Source organism: Adelges cooleyi, unplaced genomic scaffold, assembly GCF_023614345.1.
Source record: "Adelges cooleyi isolate 19-005CV unplaced genomic scaffold, UGA_ACOO_1.1 ACOO_flye_CR_arks_rails_tigmint_CR_PRNA_30, whole genome shotgun sequence".
In the NCBI taxonomy this organism is placed as follows: Eukaryota; Metazoa; Arthropoda; class Insecta; order Hemiptera; family Adelgidae; genus Adelges; species Adelges cooleyi.
The window spans coordinates 2,922,708-2,942,191 of NW_026095971.1; the positions used below are offsets into that span (position 1 = coordinate 2,922,708).

At 33.0% G+C, this 19,484-nt stretch overlaps 3 protein-coding genes across 6 annotated transcripts in view; all 3 read right to left on the reverse strand.

Annotated features, from left to right (window-relative positions):
- Nucleotides 1-10,207, reverse strand: part of LOC126839189 (C-terminal-binding protein) — a 39,511-nt gene extending 29,304 nt beyond the window's left edge. For both annotated transcript variants that reach the window (XM_050574314.1, XM_050574312.1), the window contains exon 1: nt 9,782-10,207. The gene's annotated coding sequence lies outside the window, so the exon portion shown is untranslated. The remainder of the gene's footprint in view (nt 1-9,781) is intronic.
- Nucleotides 383-9,674, reverse strand: LOC126839186 (putative bifunctional UDP-N-acetylglucosamine transferase and deubiquitinase ALG13). 3 transcript variants are annotated; one of them, XM_050574307.1, is made up of 2 exons: nt 9,418-9,674; nt 383-2,593 (listed from the first exon to the last, which is right to left on the reverse strand). In XM_050574307.1, the coding sequence occupies exon 2, from the start codon at nt 2,571-2,573 to the stop codon at nt 903-905; it is 1,671 nt and encodes a 556-aa protein (XP_050430264.1). In that variant the 5' UTR covers nt 2,574-2,593; nt 9,418-9,674; the 3' UTR covers nt 383-902. The 3 variants fall into 3 exon arrangements, with proteins under 3 accessions (XP_050430264.1, XP_050430263.1, XP_050430265.1); XM_050574306.1 differs by lacking the exon at nt 9,418-9,674 and adding an exon at nt 5,165-6,597; XM_050574308.1 differs by lacking the exon at nt 9,418-9,674 and adding an exon at nt 4,612-5,123.
- Nucleotides 10,208-11,955: 1,748 nt separating the features above from the next.
- LOC126839191 (E3 ubiquitin-protein transferase MAEA) lies at nt 11,956-14,863 on the reverse strand. The gene is made up of 8 exons (XM_050574317.1): nt 14,477-14,863; nt 14,078-14,269; nt 13,517-13,736; nt 13,277-13,460; nt 13,121-13,212; nt 12,893-13,043; nt 12,347-12,542; nt 11,956-12,273 (listed from the first exon to the last, which is right to left on the reverse strand). Exons 1-8 carry the CDS (start codon nt 14,513-14,515, stop codon nt 12,172-12,174), a joined length of 1,176 nt encoding a protein of 391 aa, XP_050430274.1. The 5' UTR covers nt 14,516-14,863; the 3' UTR covers nt 11,956-12,171.
- Between the last annotated feature and the right edge of the window lie 4,621 nt (nt 14,864-19,484).

Sequence of the window (19,484 nt, forward strand, 5' to 3'; positions counted from 1 at the left end):
AAAAGTTTTTAAATACTCACTTAACTAGGGTTTTTTTATGTATTTCTTAAACCCATAAAACAACTAATTATCCAATAAGTGATGTATAACATCACGTGACATTATTTTATGTCATTTTTAATGCCGAATTTCAAAGAAAAAAAAACAGTTAAAGTTGTCTGAAAACAAATTAACGACCACTCACATTAATACAACACCATCGGTACATCTTATTGTTTGTAATAGTTAATTATTTATTATAAACACGAGTATTTCAGGTTGGCGTTTAAAGGTTAAACCATATTTGTATTAGCTGAAAATAATTCGAATACTAATACGTACTAATCAAGCAGTCTTTCAAACAATACAGTTGGCATTTCTTTAAAAAAATAACACAACAAAATTCCTGATAAATAACATTTAATGAAAATACTTTAGACCATTTAGATTACAGTAAAAACAATATAATATAACACAATGTTTTTGTCTCACCGTTTAACTTGCATAACATTTAACGTTTAATCAGTCTCTAGCGTTTTAGTCTTTAACAAATCTATAATAAATAGAAAATAACATAATAATATATAAATATGCTTAATAAACATCCTGCACGATACTTTACTGAGGAATAGATAAAAATAAAAAAACAATAAAAACGTAGTTCACTTATTTGGTTGAGCTCATTGAGTGTCTCACGCAATATGGAAATAATAAATAACAATATTATAATATATTAAAACTGGAAAACAAAATTTAAAAAATTGTCCTTTTATACCTAGCGAGTAATACTGAATAGTAGTAACATAAATAAAAAAAATCATCTTGATATATCATATAATAAAAAAAAACAATTGTTGGTTAATTACTGTCCTAACAATTTAATTAAAAAAAACATAATCGGTCAGTCTTGAGGTTACACCGTATCAGTCTTTGCTGTTAAGATGCGACGCTGGATGATCACTGGTAGAAGCGTCGTACTCCTGCGGCCAAGGTTGATGATGATACGCACGATTGAAATCCATGGTCGAGGCGGTAACGCTTTCATTGCTATTGTCACATTGCTCACACTTGCACGTGGTGCCGGCCGTTTGGTGTTCGGTAACACAATACCAAGACGGCGACAATTGTTGAAAATGTGGCGGTGGTGGTGGTGGCGGCAACCCTTCCACGAAATTAACAAACTGGAAGTTGGGCGGCGACACTATATGGCGGTTTATGTTACCCGCCAGCGGCGGCTGCTCGACCAGCACGAATCTTTCTTTGAACGGCGGCAGTGCCGGCGGAGGAGTGGGCATGTACCAAGGATGTTGTACCATATTGCCGCAGGAAGAATTCAGTGTAGTCAAGGGCAAAGCAGGCATTTGCGGTAGCGGCGGCGGAGGATAATGTCTAACATAATAATTGGGCGGCGGATGTACAGCGTGTCCGGAAAGTTGTGTCGGCATTGTGCACATTTCGGGTGTTGTTTGCTGGCGGCGAGGGCGCGGAGTGTCCCTACGGTGATATTCGGCCGAAACGTCGACGCGGTGCGACAACTCCTGTTTTTCGTCACTATGGCCGGTCGCCTTGCCGGGTTCGTCCGGTGTGGACGATGACACTTGACCCACCTGGACGGGAGGGCTTCCACCATCGGCCGTCAGGTCGCGGACGTCCTGTTCGACGGGCATCAGCCGCAACTGATCGAATTCCACATCGATTTTCCGTGCCAGATCTTTAACGTACACCTCGACGGGTTCATTTTTTTCACGGATTCGTTGAATGTAACAGTCGTACTCGTGGTCATCGATACTCACCAAACACTTACTGCCCTCCTTGAACTCCCAGTTGTTCCATCGACCGTAGAACTTTTCTTTTTTGCTATTCAGCCATATGTCGTACTCAGTGTTTCGGTACAGTTTGGGCGTTAGCGCCTTGGCCACTTTGAACGGGAACGGCGTGATACCGATTTCCAACAACTCCTTCATGTCCGTGCAAGTAGCTCGTTTCTCCAAACTGAGCCGGTCGTTGGACCGGGACGACGGCAAGTTGCGTTCGAACAACATTTCCTTGACCGCGAAATCAACTCCGGCCAACATGAACACGTTTTTGTAGAGCATTTCGTAGACGACCGCCTGGCAGAATGATATGTTCTCCACCGACTCTTTGACTAATACCAAGTCGTACGTGCCTTCGTAGTTCAAGCATATGTTCAACGTTTTGACAGCGTCGGGGATATCGACGACCAGCGGTATGAACGGATGAGCGTCCACATAGAACGTAATGTTTATGCGATAGACTTTAGCAGCAACACGCATGTCCAACAGCTCACCGTCCAGTTTCGTGTCGGTGATTTTCTTGGCGTACATGGCGGCCGGCAGTTGGGTCATCTTGCCAAACTCTATGGCCTGGAGCCTGGAAAATTCTAACAGATGTTGCCTGACCACCATATGACAGCTTTGCGTAAGGAACACGCACTGCGAGATACACCGGAATAGGCTGTTGCCGTCCCTGGGCACCACGTGTCTCATGAGTCCGATACGTTCCAATTGTTCGTCAATTTTGGGCGTCGGCGCCCGTTTAGATTTACTCCTGTTCCTTACCGACAGCGTCAACATTATGTTTTCACCGAATATTCCTGAAAATACACAAAAAGTTTTCTTTATAAAAAAAAAAGAAAAAAACAAACGATAAATATTAAACGCACTAAAAATTACACTCTGCTCGTCGGACGTCTCCCGTGATTATAAACAAAGATTCCGTCTAACCGTGCGTTTAATATGACAAATGTTTTTTTTCTTTTTTTCTTTTTAAACTTTTTGTGTATTTTTTCCGTACAACAAACAATTTATGTTGGGTACCATAAAAACGTGAGACCCGATTTTTTAATAAGCTTTTTTTAATAATTTTTAGTGCGTTATTTAAATTAAAGCCATCGCCCGTCATTTAACGACGGCCAAAGAAAAAGCATAAAGCATAACATAATACTACATTGCATTTAGAAAACGCTGTTATTATCACTTAATGAATGCATCCAATCAAACAACACGAATGTCTACTGCGGTATATAATAATAGACGGTATTCTTTTAATGCATACGTACTTTACACGACGGCCAGCAGGTAACCTAACCTAACTCATTAGGTTATAAATAATACATTAAGGTAGAACGTAGCAGAGATAATTACTCCGCTTTATTACGACCCAGTAACATGGAAATAGTATTTTAATCCAGTTTTATTGGCGGATTCCTTCTGATCGGTTAGAAGTAATATTTCAAAGCAATGCATTTTTAAAATTATTAATAAAATTATCTAGTACCCAAGCAAAATGGAAGAAATTATGATATAACGAAAAACTTAATTCTCAGTGAGGTTTCGACCAGTGCAGTAGACAGGAAAGGGCAAAGAAATCGCTTGCTCCCCCCCCCCACCTCTTCATAAAAAATCAATATTTTGTTATACATAACAAAAAATAAAATTTTAATAAGCTGGTAATATGATATTTATTATGAAATCGTTATTCCATATTTTCATAAACGGCCACACTGTAATACTTTTATCATTTATTAATTATCATTATCAAAACTAAAACTATAAAAGATTGTTTTATGATGTTTACTAAAACAGATTTTTGTTTAAGTTGTTAATTTCTCTAAGATTAATAAATATAAAACAAATTTGTGTGTGCCTATTTAATAATAATATACATAATTATAGATCATTAGTATGGACAATTATATCATATTTCCTCCCCAGCGAAAATTCCTAGCTACGCCACTGGTGTCAACGATATAAGAAGTACCGTTTAAAAACAATAACCGGACTATATTTAACACACTCACTGAGTTCAGTTTATTGATACGCTTCAAAAGTCATACCTTTATGGGTTTAACAATTATACGAGTAGAAAACTTGTATTAGCAAAAACTTATACAAAAAGACAAAACTAAAATATTATGATTTAGATCGACCATTACCGAACCTAATACATTACCGATAGTTGTACTCGAATTTCCGTTTAATTCAATTTCAAAGAAAAATTACAATGTCATAACTCATAGTAATGTATTTCTTTACCGAGCGGTTCCCTATCAGCTGTTATCACTACTTAATTACATACGTGAATTCCGAAAATAGATTTTGTTTAAAATTCATGTAGATGCGATGACGGCGTGTTGCACTTGTAAGTAATGACTGTGATAAGAAAACTACTTATATTATGGGACTTTTTGCCAATTAAAATCCGAAAAAAGTACTTGTGCATGGTAATGAGAACGATACAGGAGTACAATATATTACATGACTAAATATTTATTGGGAAAAACAATTAAAACCCCGGATAATTTGTCTAATTTGCTAAAGAAATTAGTCCATACGACGAAATAGAACATGACACAAACTTATAGGAAAACACTTATTTTTATATTATAATATAAAAAATTTGCTTGATGAATAAAACTAGAAGATATATTGCGGAACACTAATAAAGTTCTTGTGTAGCTTCGTTAGATTTTTCATTAATATTTAGTTTGTCAATCGATTAAAATAATTTGAAAAAAATGTAATTAGTAATATTTGTTGTTTGCACAATAAAGATAAATGGTAGGATATCACGAATTTTAAGCCGTATGTCTTAATGCGGCACAGCCTGTACCTAGAATTTAATGATAGTTTACTCTATCAATTGTAGTATTTTTATTCTATACTTAAATCTTCAGTTCCTTTGGGTGCAAACCAAACAAATTGCAGCAGTTAATGATCCAACGACCCTATGTAAAACAATGCCTAGATCCGCGTCCGATAACACGATAATAGAATAACAGCACAGTGAAGGGCAACGATGCACACGTCTCATTTAGGTTAGCAAAAAGAACGCACAAACAAAACGAAAATCTGATGGCAACAGCAGCAGCTGGCACACACCGAGCCCGGCGCGAAACAGTGTTATGGTGGCGGAGCACCGGCGGCTGGCCGGCCGACAGCAGCTGCTCCACCGTGCCGTTTTCCGCTATATCAAATACAATATTATATAAACCCAGACGGCATTGTCGAGCCACCGCGGAGACGGTTAGACCACCACTACCACTCACCGCCCACCTTTCACCACCTCTACATAGAAGTACTATTACCACTACTACAATTCTACGCACTCACGCACGCACGCATGTATGCATGCAACGCCAAACGCTGTTGTTTCGTTAAATTACCGATTTGTTATACCGTGCGTGCTCTCCACGCACAATGATGTCGTTGCCGACGCCGGTTACAGAAACGACCCACCGATAGTCGTCGAGCAGCAACGAGGTGACCGCCGATCGACGTCGTTATGGCCGACTGACGGCGTTGGTCTCCTCGTCCATCCGCATTTAATCGTATCCGTGTGTGTGTAGACGACGTATGTATGCATACACGTATACAAGCGCGCGCGATCGAGCATGCATGTGTATATACTTATTTGTGTGAGCTCACGTTGTAATAATACTAAACAGGTTCGTATTACAAACGACGCTCTGGGCAATGAAATATTTAATAGCGTATGCCCCCCCCCCCCACAAACACACAGTTCAAGAAGAAATCGATGTCGTGAATACGCTTTGTCAGCGCACAATAAATTAAAAATAAGAACAGTTATCTAATAGACAAACTCGACGGGTATAAGAACGTCTTCTTTTTCTAGACGTATTAATTTCAAACCGTGTTGTTTTACGTAAAGAACTGGTACGAGTAATTGCAACGATTTAAGCGATCCGAACACAATGGCCATATTAATAGTATTAAAACAATATTTATTATAATATATAACAACGTTATCACAATAACGTTAACTATTTTTGAATCTAGTTTTAATAATTATTATTTTGCTCATTTTTGTTCGTTAACTCCGTGGGGATTCGTGAACGATTTCCACAGAGCACATAAAATAAATTATCATCGTGTTTGTTTATATGTAAATCGCCTACAGATCGCTTAATACTTCCCTGGTAACAATACGTTGCCTAATACGGAAATACACCGTTAAATCGACAGATGTTGTTTGGCGTGCATGCGTAAAGGAGGGAGGCGGCGGACAGGAGACACCGTGTAGGTATTGTCGAATATTGGGGTAAAAAATAAATGTTGGGTGTCTGAGAATGAAGTTGGGAGGCATTATTCATTTTGTGTCGTATGAACCTTAACCGTTATTCAGGCGAAAAATCGTCGAAAACACAAATACATAATAGAATAATTAGAGGCATCGGTGTCCAGGTAAAACGTTTAAAACGTTGACATTTGAATAGCAGAAACCATTCCAAACATTATTTTTTACGCCAAATTGATAAAAATAACACAATTAATGGAATGACTGGCTGACAGAGGGAATATACCGTTATTCACGTATAACACGAATTACGAATTAACGAAATAAAAATAATAGTTAACTTAAAAAATGGTTACATCAAAATGAGCCGCAGTTTAAAACTATCAGACTTGCTGCTTAATCTTCTGAGCACAACGCAACAACCAATACACCGAACCCGAAGGCATTAGTTTTGGACAAAAACGAAAAATGGCCTCGTTTGTTCCAAGCGGGTCAATAGTATTTATATACAAAATATTAACGTGAAAGTATGAAATCATTGTGTATACGCGTGATCTATTAATTTTCTCAGAAAATAATAAAACTTAGTAATCTTTTTTTTTTTTAAACATTTTTACCTATGTCATTGTACCATATGATAAAATTACTTTTTAAACTCTAATGAGCATATATATTATTAATTTTTGAAAAGAAGAATAACGTGCTCAACATTTTGACTAGTTGATAACCAGTTTTGAATAGTTATTTTAAGTCAACAGTTTAAAATTTAGGCAGGGAAGTAGGACGAAGTGAAGTACTATTTCTATCAGTGCGTATTACTCGACCACACTCCACCTGAGAAAATGAGCGTCTTACGTCAAATGGATCTCCTGTACATCTACTGTAGATAAACTACGTCTTCGCATACCGCACTAGTCGGCACACACGTCATAAAGTAAATGTACAAATCGAATTACAAACCTCGTAGCTTAAACAAGTTAATAAACTTAAAAACGAACCGTCCAAAAAATACAAGCTTGCAGAGACATAAAACCGTAAGCAGATTTCTCCTATAGAGTAAACCAGACAGAATAACTTAAATGGAATTTAAATACAATTGTTTAACTATAAATTGCCAATTTATTTCGCGCGCTAATGTGCCAATAGGACATTCCGACAGAGACCAAAAGACAAGTACCAATTGACGTTTTGCCGAGTTGTTAACTAGAAAACACCTTTAAATACCATATGACACTATCAATACATAAGACCTTCAACATTTTGTAATGTATACACTAAATAATTATAATAGAGATAAGCGAATCCTCGGTCGCACATAATATTAATACACTACTAATTATTAATATAATAGTGAAAACTATCGTGCAATTCGATTAAAATTATCATGAAAAACATTATTAAGTAATAATACATATTATACGGGCCGGAGGCGAAAATTCCATTTGGCGGTGCAACGGCAGCGACTTCCCCGGTGTGAACGCGACGCGAGTACAGGTTTCTCTCCTTCAATCGCGTAGCGCCGCCGCCGATCACGAAAGTGAAAAACACTAGACAGTCACGCGGTTAGGGGGAACGCGCGGATAGATAGGAGAGAACGGGGGCGCAGTGCATGTTCCTGGGTACGAAGTCGAGAGACGTGGGCCGCCACCGCCGCCGGACGGATGACGGTTATACGTGTCCAGCAAAGTCGTTCCCCTCCCGCCCACCGGACAGAAACGATGGCGGACAGCCGGCCGGCGTTGCACGGAGGCCCACGGTCGTGCAGACCAGTTAAAACGCGCTCTTTTCGCATTGTCATCGTCGCCCTTCCATTTATGGTGCCTCAATTACCCAACGGACAACGATTGTGGTTTTTATAGTTTGCCTTGACAACGACCACTTTTTACCAATCATTATCAAAACCCATACACAGGTATACACATAAAACAATATAATAATATAGGTAATAGTACCGATAACCAATAAACACAAAGAAAATAGAAAACGCGCGCGCACTTCCTATCTGTCGATATTATTATTGCAGTTATTTTTATTGCATGACATTCGAAAAATGTTTAAACCGTGTACTATACATATTATCACTTTAGGTAATCTTATAAGTCATCTCATTAATCCAACTTGTCAACAAAAATATTTTTTAACGTTTTGGAATTTCTCAAATAAAAAAAACCAAAACAAACGCAATTTACCAACCGGTTTTCTCCAGATTCGACGTGCCGCTATGACATCAGAAAATGATAACTAAATAGTAAAATACACATCGTTTTATTTTATTTATATGCTAATCCGACAAAGAAACCTATTTACGATTAGAAACGCAACGTAATCGTTTTGATAATAGTTCGATAAAAGCAAATTTATTTCCCTCTCTGCCTCAACCACTCGACACGACGGGTAAGAGGCGTTTAGGACAATCGCGAATGCATTCGCCAGACGAATAAGCCTATTTTATGATTACATATGCATAATGTTTTTTTTATTCATCAGCCGCGTGTACCATCTTCGCGTTATAGTGAAAAAAAAAATGCAAACGTTGTCAAAATAATACACACACGCAACGATTTAATAATTGTTATTGGGTGAAATGTGCAAGGCGCAAGGAACTCGATCAGCGTTTTGTTTGACACACACCACTGGCGGCGTGTTTAAATGCATACGCATACACTCCTCTCTCTTAATGGCACGCGTTATTCCGGGAACCGGCGGGACCTCAACGAACAATATAAATATATTATATACCTAGTTTTAAAAAAGAAATCGCGATAGAACGTTAAAAAAAACCAACATCACCTAACCATGGTTATTATTTATTAATAATGGGGACAAAGATTACTAAGGCTGACCGGAACGGACATAGCATGTCTACACCCCCGATAGTGATATCGTATCGGAAATTATACTCGAACGGTGGCCACCCTTTTACCTACGACGGTGACGACCCGTTAAGAGTAGGGGACTTGCCGAGACCCACGTCAATTATTATTCTATCGACTGTACACGTTTTTTTAACCTATCGATTTTGTACACACACACAAATTAAAAAAATGTGTAATAATAAAAACTCACAAATCGTCGTTAAACGGCTTTGTAGTATCTACCGGTTCTCCGTACAAGCACATATCTCAAATTGGCGGAGTCAAAAATAATGAACATATCGCGTTTTTGTCCTTCCGGTGATCGAACTAACATTTTCAAATTCAAATGTCTGTTAGAACTTTTAAAGGCCATCTAAAGCTCGTTTCCTGACAACGGCAGTTTGATTTTCAATGTACAGACAATGATATCAAAACTGACCCGACACAACGAAACATTATAGTAAGATTAATAATAAACGAATGTAAACAAGGACGTCAATCGCATAATTAATACATACATACATACATAAAAGATGTTTTCGTTACTACTGTCGGTAGTTCCTCATAAATTTAAATCCCAGAGATGCGTTAACCGTCGTCGTTCCATGGTAGATCCGAGCGACCATTTTAATGTACCGGTAGTTTTGAAATAACAAAAAAAAACGACGCTCAAATCTAAACAATCCGTTATCGTCTATAATATGTACACGGCCGAAACGATTATGTCGTACCAACACACGTGAAAGCGTGTTGCGCGGACATACGCGCACGCGGAATACTACTGATATTATACCTTTTATAATATATATATATATATATATCTATATATATGTATAATAATAATTGTATAGTACAAATAAAAATGCACGTTATAGCGAAACCGGGCTTACCTTGATGTTACGATGAGATGACAACAACGAATAACGTGGCGTCGCTGTTGTTGGCCACGAGTTTGTGGACGGGCGACTCGTGTAATTTTATTTTAATCCACTCAATCTGCGTTCGCACACTACTGAGATATCGGAATGGCGCGCACAAGTACACGGCATCGGACCAACCGGCCGGGTAAAAAAACGGCAAAACCGATGTTTCACGGCTGCGGGACGGCGTCGGCGTTTACCGGTTCGCACATCAAAATAACAACGGTGACAAGTGCGGCACGGAGCGTTTAAAACAAAAACGCACACACTTTAACACTAATACTGATATTATGATTACTGGAATGGTGGTCAATCGTGTAACGGATGGCGGTAGCGGCGGCGGTGGCGGCAGATTATGTTGGCTAGACGGCGGCCGAAACTGTTGTGTGTGCGCGAGACAAACACAAACAGCCGCCGGAAAATGGCGGACGGTCATCGTTGAGCATCGATGACTGCGTTTATACCCGTTCTACCGTGCCGCCATCTGCTGTCCACGTTAGTTTTGCCGCGGTTGCTACCGAATTCAAAATCATACAATACAATGATACTACGAACTGCGGGTTATACACAATTTTCAAAACTAAATTATCGTATAAAATGTATGTTTTGTATGTACGTCACTTCTACTCTAGATTTAACTAGAATATATTATATCGTTCGTTAATTAAACTGTATCGTATATTTAAAACGAGATGATTCATAAAGGATAAAACAAGTCATTTCCTCTTAAAATATTTTCAATTTAGTAGTTTTTCTTTTTGGATACACATTAATGTTATTTTATAATATTAGACAATATTAAAATATTTGGTGATAGTTTTCAGATGTCTTCAATGCACAATCCATCTTCAGAACAATAGTCACTGTTCTGCTGTAGTGACTATACTGTAAGTAGGTGTACAGTATAGTCACGTTAGCGAAAAAGTGACATCGCAATGAGTCTGAACGTCAGCGAAAAACTAAAGAAATGGATGCATCTGAAAATTATTCACATAATATTTAAATCCATGAAAGCTTCAACATATTAATAATATTCAATTTTTCAAAGCTCTTTCAACTTATAAAACTTAAATTTTAATGTGTTTAATTAATTAAAAATCATTTTCTGAACATTTTGTCTGGTCAATAACCAGTTTTGGTTAGTTACTAAAGTTTAAAATTTAAGACGAGAGGTGGAGTGCGATAGAGTAATTTGTCCAGATACCCCCCAAAGCTTCCTCCCTTAACTAGTCAAAATGTTCAGCTATTTATTCTTAATTTAATAGGTTAATTAAATGTTTACATTACGATTTAAGTTTCAAAAGTAAATAGAGCTCTGGAAAATACTAAAAAAGGTGAATGTAAAGTAATTTTATAATATTATAAAATAACATAAATAAAAATATTTTTAAAAAGCAAAACTGCAATTATTTTAAGAAAAATGAGTGTCTTTACACTCTTATCCTTAATGAATCATCACCCTGTATAAAAAAAGTAAGGACTTTTGTGATCCTTTTTTTAATATATCATAATAGTTTTATCAAAATGAAGTATAGAAATTCAGCCATTATTTCGATAAAATAATATTGCCATTAAAATATGTATAATACTGTTTGTTATGTATTAAAATATGTTTAGTTCTCTGCTGTGTTCAAGTAATGAATGGCACCACATAAATTAAATATATTGATAATGGATAAAATCTGTAATTTCATCACTGTGAAATCCAAAAGTGTGGTTGGTTCTTATATTAGTGTTACCCAGCTTTTTTACACTCGTACTATGATTATGCATGTCTTTTAAGTTTAAATTGATAGTATAGTAGATGAAGACAACCCACAGAAATTTCACAGCAATGTACCACATAAAAACAAATCAGTTTTTTATGAAAGCAAATTTATTTGTCTCGAATCGTTCATTAAAAACATTTATATGGGTAAAAACAATACTGTAACTATAGTTTATATTTTTATTCCAAATAGTTACTATTTTTATTTATTTACTACAGAACTCATTTATATTTTTAATTAATTCATAATTATATACATTTTATACATCAAATTTATATATTCGAAATTCAATTGTATACATATATATTGTAGTAGAATATTTATTGTAGGCAGTAAAATTATTGAAAGGGTTTTAGTTAATTTGTAACCCTAAACATTAACAGTCGAAAACTACATACTAAAAAATATCTAAAAGCATAGTTATATAAATTAATTGTTATATTTAATGCAACTTAATAAAAAAAATAAAAATGTATAATATAATTTTTAATAATCTTTTATATAATGTGGCCATTTTATAACTAAAGTTATTATAATAAATAAAATCAGTTTTATATGGCACATCCATCGTCATAATTTAATGTTTTTCTATTACATTACATATACTTTTTCTGCTTGTTTTAGCCAAAACAAATCTTTAGTTTTCGGGCATATTATCTGTCCATTATTTTGGTTGGCCATCTCCACCAAAGCCTAAAAATAACATGTTAATGTAATCGATTAATTTTTAAGCATAACCGTAGGTACATATAATAATACAAATTACCTGCTCTCCGTAAACATATCCATTTGGTAATACCATAGGTATATTGTGTTCGTTTAAAGGTAGTCCCGAAATTGAACAAAACAAACGAGACTGACTACAATGCGCAAATGGTAAAGGTTTAGCCAAAGTATTAAACCATTCTTGACAGACGGGACAACTGGAATTTCGAGCTTCTTTTTGTTCGCTATAACACTGAGTAATCTACTGTTAAGTTAATTATTTTTAAATAATGTAACTGAAAACATATTTCAAATAAAACATGTAAACAAAAAACAAAATTAATGATCCAAAAAAAAGTATTTCTTATAAATATGGCGGTTTTAAAAAATATAAGTGAAAACTAACAAAATTGTTCAATATTAAAATGTTATTAGTTTGTATACTCTTAAAACGTAAAAAGATTGACAGCTTTAAGATAAATGTAAAATAACCTAGAAGTCTTCAACACAAATACTATGTTTATCAATGTATTTTAAGAAACTATTTTCTATTATAAAACTAACTTGAAGAAATAAAAAATAAATAAATATATCATAAAAAGGATATGGAGTTTTGAGAGCAGATAGTCCGGCTTGCAAAGCAACCGTGAACACTGACTGAGAAGACAACTGATACAGATTATAGTTTTCTTGGCGAAATTGTTCGATCAAACGATTCCAACGAGTTTCTTCAAACATTTCTTTATATGGTGATATTTCTAAAAATATATTATTTACAACTTAAATATAATTTTAAAAAATACAGGTTTAAATTTAAATATACTATATACTATACCTGTATCAGTAGGAAAGACTAATAGTACCATACACTGTTGTACTTCATCCATACGTGTATCTTCAAATGTTGATATATACTTTCTGGCATGTCTAGTTTACATTATTAATATATATAAAAATAATAAATTGTACAAAAAATGAGTTCCATACTAACTTTACAGCATCAAGGCGTTTATCTTGACGAACCAATTCGATGAACTCTTGAATGCGCAAATTAAATTCCATAGTGGAATGTAGTTTGCGTAATTTTGAGCGATTATCGTGACACCAAGCTAAGCATTTTGCCGTTTCATGATTAGCTAGTGATAGCTCAACTTCTCTCGATACCATAAACAAATCTAAAAAAAATTGACAACTTAAGTTAACCCGATTAACATAACACTTTAATACATACCTATATTTGTTAGATCGTTTAGATCGGAAAAGTTGGCTAATTTTTTTGCTGAATTATAGTATCCACATCGTAAGAAGTATTCTACTAACATACGATCCAAGCGACGACGACGCCAATTTTGTACTATAGCTTCGCAAGGTGAACTATGTTCTTTCAAATGTTCAAGGCGTTTCTTACAAACCATACCAGCTTGTAATTCATCATTTATACCTTCATCAGCCTGACAAAGAATCATTAAATACTTTGTAAATACTATTAAAGCTTATATATCTGTGACTTGGAGCAAGAAGGGCCAATGTCAATTTTGTGCATAAACGAGTTAGTCCGCTAATTGCAAAAATTGAATCATTCTTTATATACTGTGAAAAAATCACACTCTGAGGCCAAAAAATGAATTACTCATGAAGAGTTTGATAAAAAAATTAACATAGAGTCTAATGGAAAATAAAAACTTAAAAGCTCATTTTCCGAAAGTTGCAAAAAGTGACTTTGGCCCTTTTTGCTCCAAGCCACAGATATACAAAGAGAGAGAGAGAGAAAGAGTATAACACAAATATAAACCTTTCTTTTCAGGACTTTGAGTTTTTCTACCATTCCGCTTAACAAAGAAGTGATGTGTGTAGTATCAGCCATTGTAACGTCTGATGATATGTCACGCTCAAACTCTTGAACAGCATTTTGAAAATGCGAAACCTCTCTATCAAGCGTTTTTTGTGTTGAACGAAATTTCTTATTGAGAACCTCGTATGGAACCTGAAAAATTGACACACATATTAAACTCATATAGATAGGTTCTGACAATGTGTGCATTTATTTTAGTTCATTTAGGTTCCCAATCATTATTCTAAACCTCGTAACAACATATAAATTTAGCTTTAGGAGCCATAATATTATTTTCTGTATTAACGTTTGAATCATATAATTTTATTATCGCATGCAATAATACTATTTTGTTATTACCTTTAATGTTGGATGTTCAAGAGACTTTAAATCAGCCATTTTATAAATAAATAATTACGGATATTGTACACTGCAAAACGTCAAAATAGGAACAGGGTGTGCGAAAAATAGTATAGTTAAATAATAAATGCTTCCAATTAATCAAAAAGAAATTGTGAAATTAGACATCGACCATCAGTGCACGACTAACAAGGTCTGTCAGCATGATTCGTATAACTAATAACTCAAGTTTAGTCCCAGTACTTTTGCTAATTGCTAGTAATCTAATCACAGCTGTTTTCGTTATACCAGCAGACTAACAAAAAGTACTGAAAAAAATTAGCTTTTTATCGTTTACTCCAGTTAAACCAGAAAAATGCACCGAGGCCTGAGCATTGACCATAGATAAGAGTTAGTGGGTATCACTACGGATAGATAGGCACTTAGATTATATATATAATACAATTGTATATGATCCAAGGATAGGGATAATATTATGCAGATTGCAGAATATAATCAGCTAGTAGCTACAGCTCGAAGCAATTATGATTTTTTATAAACGTAAAATACCAAATGGCTGCAGCCCCGCTGAGTTACTTTGTCCCATGGCTGAATCAATATTTAAGCCATGCATTGTCCCCTGTGCGACAGCTGACGACTAAAATTAAGTCGACAACAGCTATGTTGTTAAAATTGATAAGATAAGTTGCCGACATACCTATGCACCAAGGTGGATTTTAAAATCCACCTTGCTTGTACATATTAAATCAGGGTAAACTGCAACTTTTATCATAGCCATGGCCCATGAGCATTGAGCAGTAGCTGGAATAATAAAGTCTGTGCTTCATAGATCCTGATGTACAAGAGTTAGAACCACACGTTTTCTATTGTAGTTATATAATATCTATGATTGGAACTCCCGTAACTGTAAATAGTGCAAGAACAATAAGTACACAGAACCAAAAATTACATCAATCCATTTGTAATATAATAATTGGTACTGCAGTCAGGAAGTAGAAGATTTATAATAAAAAATTTTAAAAACGTTTTGGAAAAAAATGGAAGTACGACGTAATGCATTACTATGCGTTGTGATTTTTTTTATACTTCTAACGTAGGAATTAATATGTTTTGGCGTAAAATGGATATAATACAATTTGAATGAATTTAAATTACGAAACATTGTCCACCTTTCAATCCTTTATTTCTATACTACAAAAAGGGAATGGAAAAATAGACTTGATTAAAATGAATTCCTCGTTTATTTTAAAATAATAATCAATATTTACCTCAATTTATAGAATTTTGTAATAAAAACGTTTAGGATTGATACTCTTCAATTCTCCAATTGTAAGTCATCTCACTTAAAATACTTGTATTAAACGTTTTGTTTTTAAGATACTTTAAAGTAGAAGATGAATAACATTTGCAACTTGATTATTTCCCAGCGCCAATAACCCTTCATATAATAAGTCCGATAATAATTCGCATTCATCGGAAAGCTTGGAAAAGAGGTAATAATTCTTTTTGATTTTTCGGAGATACGCTAAAATATATTTACCTAGGTGTAAAAAGAAAAAAAAACTTCTCCGGCATTTCAGAATCCTATTACTGATACTGTTTATTCTTATACTTGGATCATTTTCATAATTTGTTTTAGTATTTTCAATTCAAATTTACAAATTTGACTAGGGACTTGGAAGAAAATCCAACATCTGGTTTCGTTGACGAAACATTAGATATAGAAATTGATTATAACGAAAACGGAAATCCAATAGCCTTACCGAAGAGAAAAGTAGACAATGTTAATTTTATAAAAGTCGATTTTTCATTTTTTTGTTCACAATATGATAATTAATCATAACAAATCAACAATTTTTTGTATAAAGATATTTCACAGATTGCCTTAACTTTAGCAAAAGTATATTCTTTTTTTTTTTTTTAAGGAAATAGACAATGCCCCATGTAGATCGTTTGTTAATAGACCATAAAAATTGAAACAAAAAGTCTATACCACATACATTGAAACATCATCATTAAACATCGAAAAAGTTATAAATGATTATAACTTGGGTTAATTACAAAACCCTTGGATTGCAAGTTAACAGACCAATTTACCTTACTCGGTTACATCTTATGTACATTTTAATTTTGACAAAGCCTGAATGAAAGCTATTATTAAATCAAATACACACAATCTAGGCCTATGAAAGCTCAAGCCCTGCCAGTTGCTCTTGCTGGAAAATATTTCATTGGTAAAGAAAAGAAAAAATATGAAATTGTTCAATAATTAAATTTTTTTATTTTAACAAAAAAGATGGTAATCTAAACGAGAGTTACGCAACAAGTACCAAAATATATAAATATTGTACTAGTTAAAATGGGTTAGTAATTGTTTTTTTATTTGTATAGATTTTTGCAGCAGTGAAAACATTTTGGAAAACTTATAATCTCCGGATCATTTGTTGTTACAATGATGCTTCAAAATGGGAGCAATAAAAAGACTCAATACCGACTTCCATATAAGGACCAAAGCAAAATAATACTTCAGATCAATTGTCTTAGGTAATTTTTTATTATAAATCAACTATTAAAAGTTTACATAATACTTAATTTGTATGCGGATTATTTTAAGTTACAATTATAGGTCATTATAACTGTTCTATAAAAAAAATTTACGAAAAAAAACTTCTGTAATAGTTACCATCCTAGGTGTTAGTTGATTTCTATTATAATATATGAAAATAATAAAATCATCAGGCTACATTGAATTTTAATTTTTAGCTACTTAATTAATAAATTTGAGAATATCAAATTTTTTTTTTAAAAATTAGTGTTTTTAAGTAGTTAAGAGGATGCTAAACGACTCAACATTAATTCGTAAAAATTGGTTTGCACATGACAAAAATACAAAGACAGTATTACCAAATTGTTACAAAGTATAGAAAAGAATTTTATCTATGTCATAGTGTTTTTTTATGACTTCCCTGTGTTACTATAAAAACAAATTAAAATGCTACAACACAGATAGTTTACTTTTATGTATTATAAAAAATTGATAAACCTAATTGGAATATTGTCCTCATATGCTTGTCTACACAAAGCAGTTTTGATAAAAAAAATGATTTTTTTTTCCTATAATAAGACTGTGAAAGTTATACACGTCTACTTTAATCTCTAAATTAAGATTTGGCAAAAAATTTCAATAATTTACACTTAGATAATTAAGTGGTTTGGCGCCCTCTTAATTTAAATTGATAAAAATAAAGTTTATGCTTTTGTACAAAATAAAAAAGGCAGATGTCAGTACTATTTGGATTTTGGATATTAAATATTTAACAATAATTATCGCTTTCCAAATACTTTGCTTTTTTATAATAAAATTAAAACAAAGATAACATACATGATATTGTGTGTGGTTTTCACATACAGAATATTAAAAAAAACTCAAGTCTATTAAAGTAATTATAAATTATAAACCAACCATGAATATATAATGGTTGTTTATAATAATAATCACTTTTACATAATAACAAATAACTTGATAAATGAATGTTTAATTATGATATATACAAGCTACTCAAGTAAGTAAAAATTGAACCTAGTGCTTGTTTTATAAAGTTATTACATCAACAAGAAATGGTTGGTAAAAAACTTATTCCTTAATAATAATGAATTAAAAAAAAAATAATTTAAAGAGTGATAAAAGTAATTATTATTTTGTACTTTTTGTAAAAAAATTATCATTTGAATATATTGTCAAGTTATTACCATATAGATTACTGTTTAGTCATTAGTGTCACTATTAGTCCAAATTAAAAATAATTCAAACCAATTATTTACAAAAAGCTAGAAAAAGCATAATATAATAAAAATAATTTTAGTAAAAAAGTAATAATTAATGAAATAAAAGTTAAGTAAAACAAACTTCATGAAAAAACTGATAATTGTTTTATTATCACTCCTAAACAAATTAAAATTCCAGTTACGTAATAAAACGTATTAAAAAATTAAATTAAAAGATGCTCAATTTTCATAAGAAACAATTAATGGACAGTTGAAAAGAATTTGATATATATTATATTTAAAGGATAAATCTGCAACAGAAATCAGTCATATTATTTTCAATATAAATTGATACTCTTTGTCAATTGCATGTAATATTATCACCAAAAACAAGCTCCTCTTTTACTCTAAAAGTCTATTATATGATCAAAAATTATTAATAAATTGGTAATCACTGTTTACAATAATTATTATTTATGCAATTCTGGTAAAAATATTAATGTATACCATGGACAATCATTTTAATTCCGATTTTGTTTAATCATATTTTGTACATTAATATTACAAAATATTTATTGTTGAGTCAATTTTAACGCAATAATATATAATATATATATATATATATATATGTATATTATTACTGTAAATCATTTTTTACAATAATTAGTACTTGAAATAAATATAGTTAAATATAATTTGATAAACAAGAGTTAGTAATTCCTACTTATTAAACATTTAAATATTACATTATATACGACATTCATCATTAAACTATTAGTGTATTTTTTAAAAAATTAATATAATTCAAGATTTAAATTCGGAATATAATTGTGAATTACCAACCTTATTAGATATTTAAATAAAATCCACTATATGTTGAAGTCTTTGCAGTAAATGGCGGGGTTGTTATAAATAATAATATACTTAAATAGTAAAATCACTTTTTTTTAAATATATTTAACTCTAATAGGATGGCGAGATAAGAGGACTAAAATTACTCGTATTTGAATATTTAAAAAGTAAGATAAAAATATTCTAAATTACACTTTTGTATTGTAATTTAATCAGGGGCACTGAATAATTTCTGTAATTATTAATAACTAAAATGAGTAATTTATATATTTTACGTTACTAAGATTATTTTTGTAGCAATTACATGGTAATAAAAATTGGAAGATGAACATTACCTACAGTCTTTATACAATCAATTTCGTACAACTAATGTTGGTTGAATAATCTACAT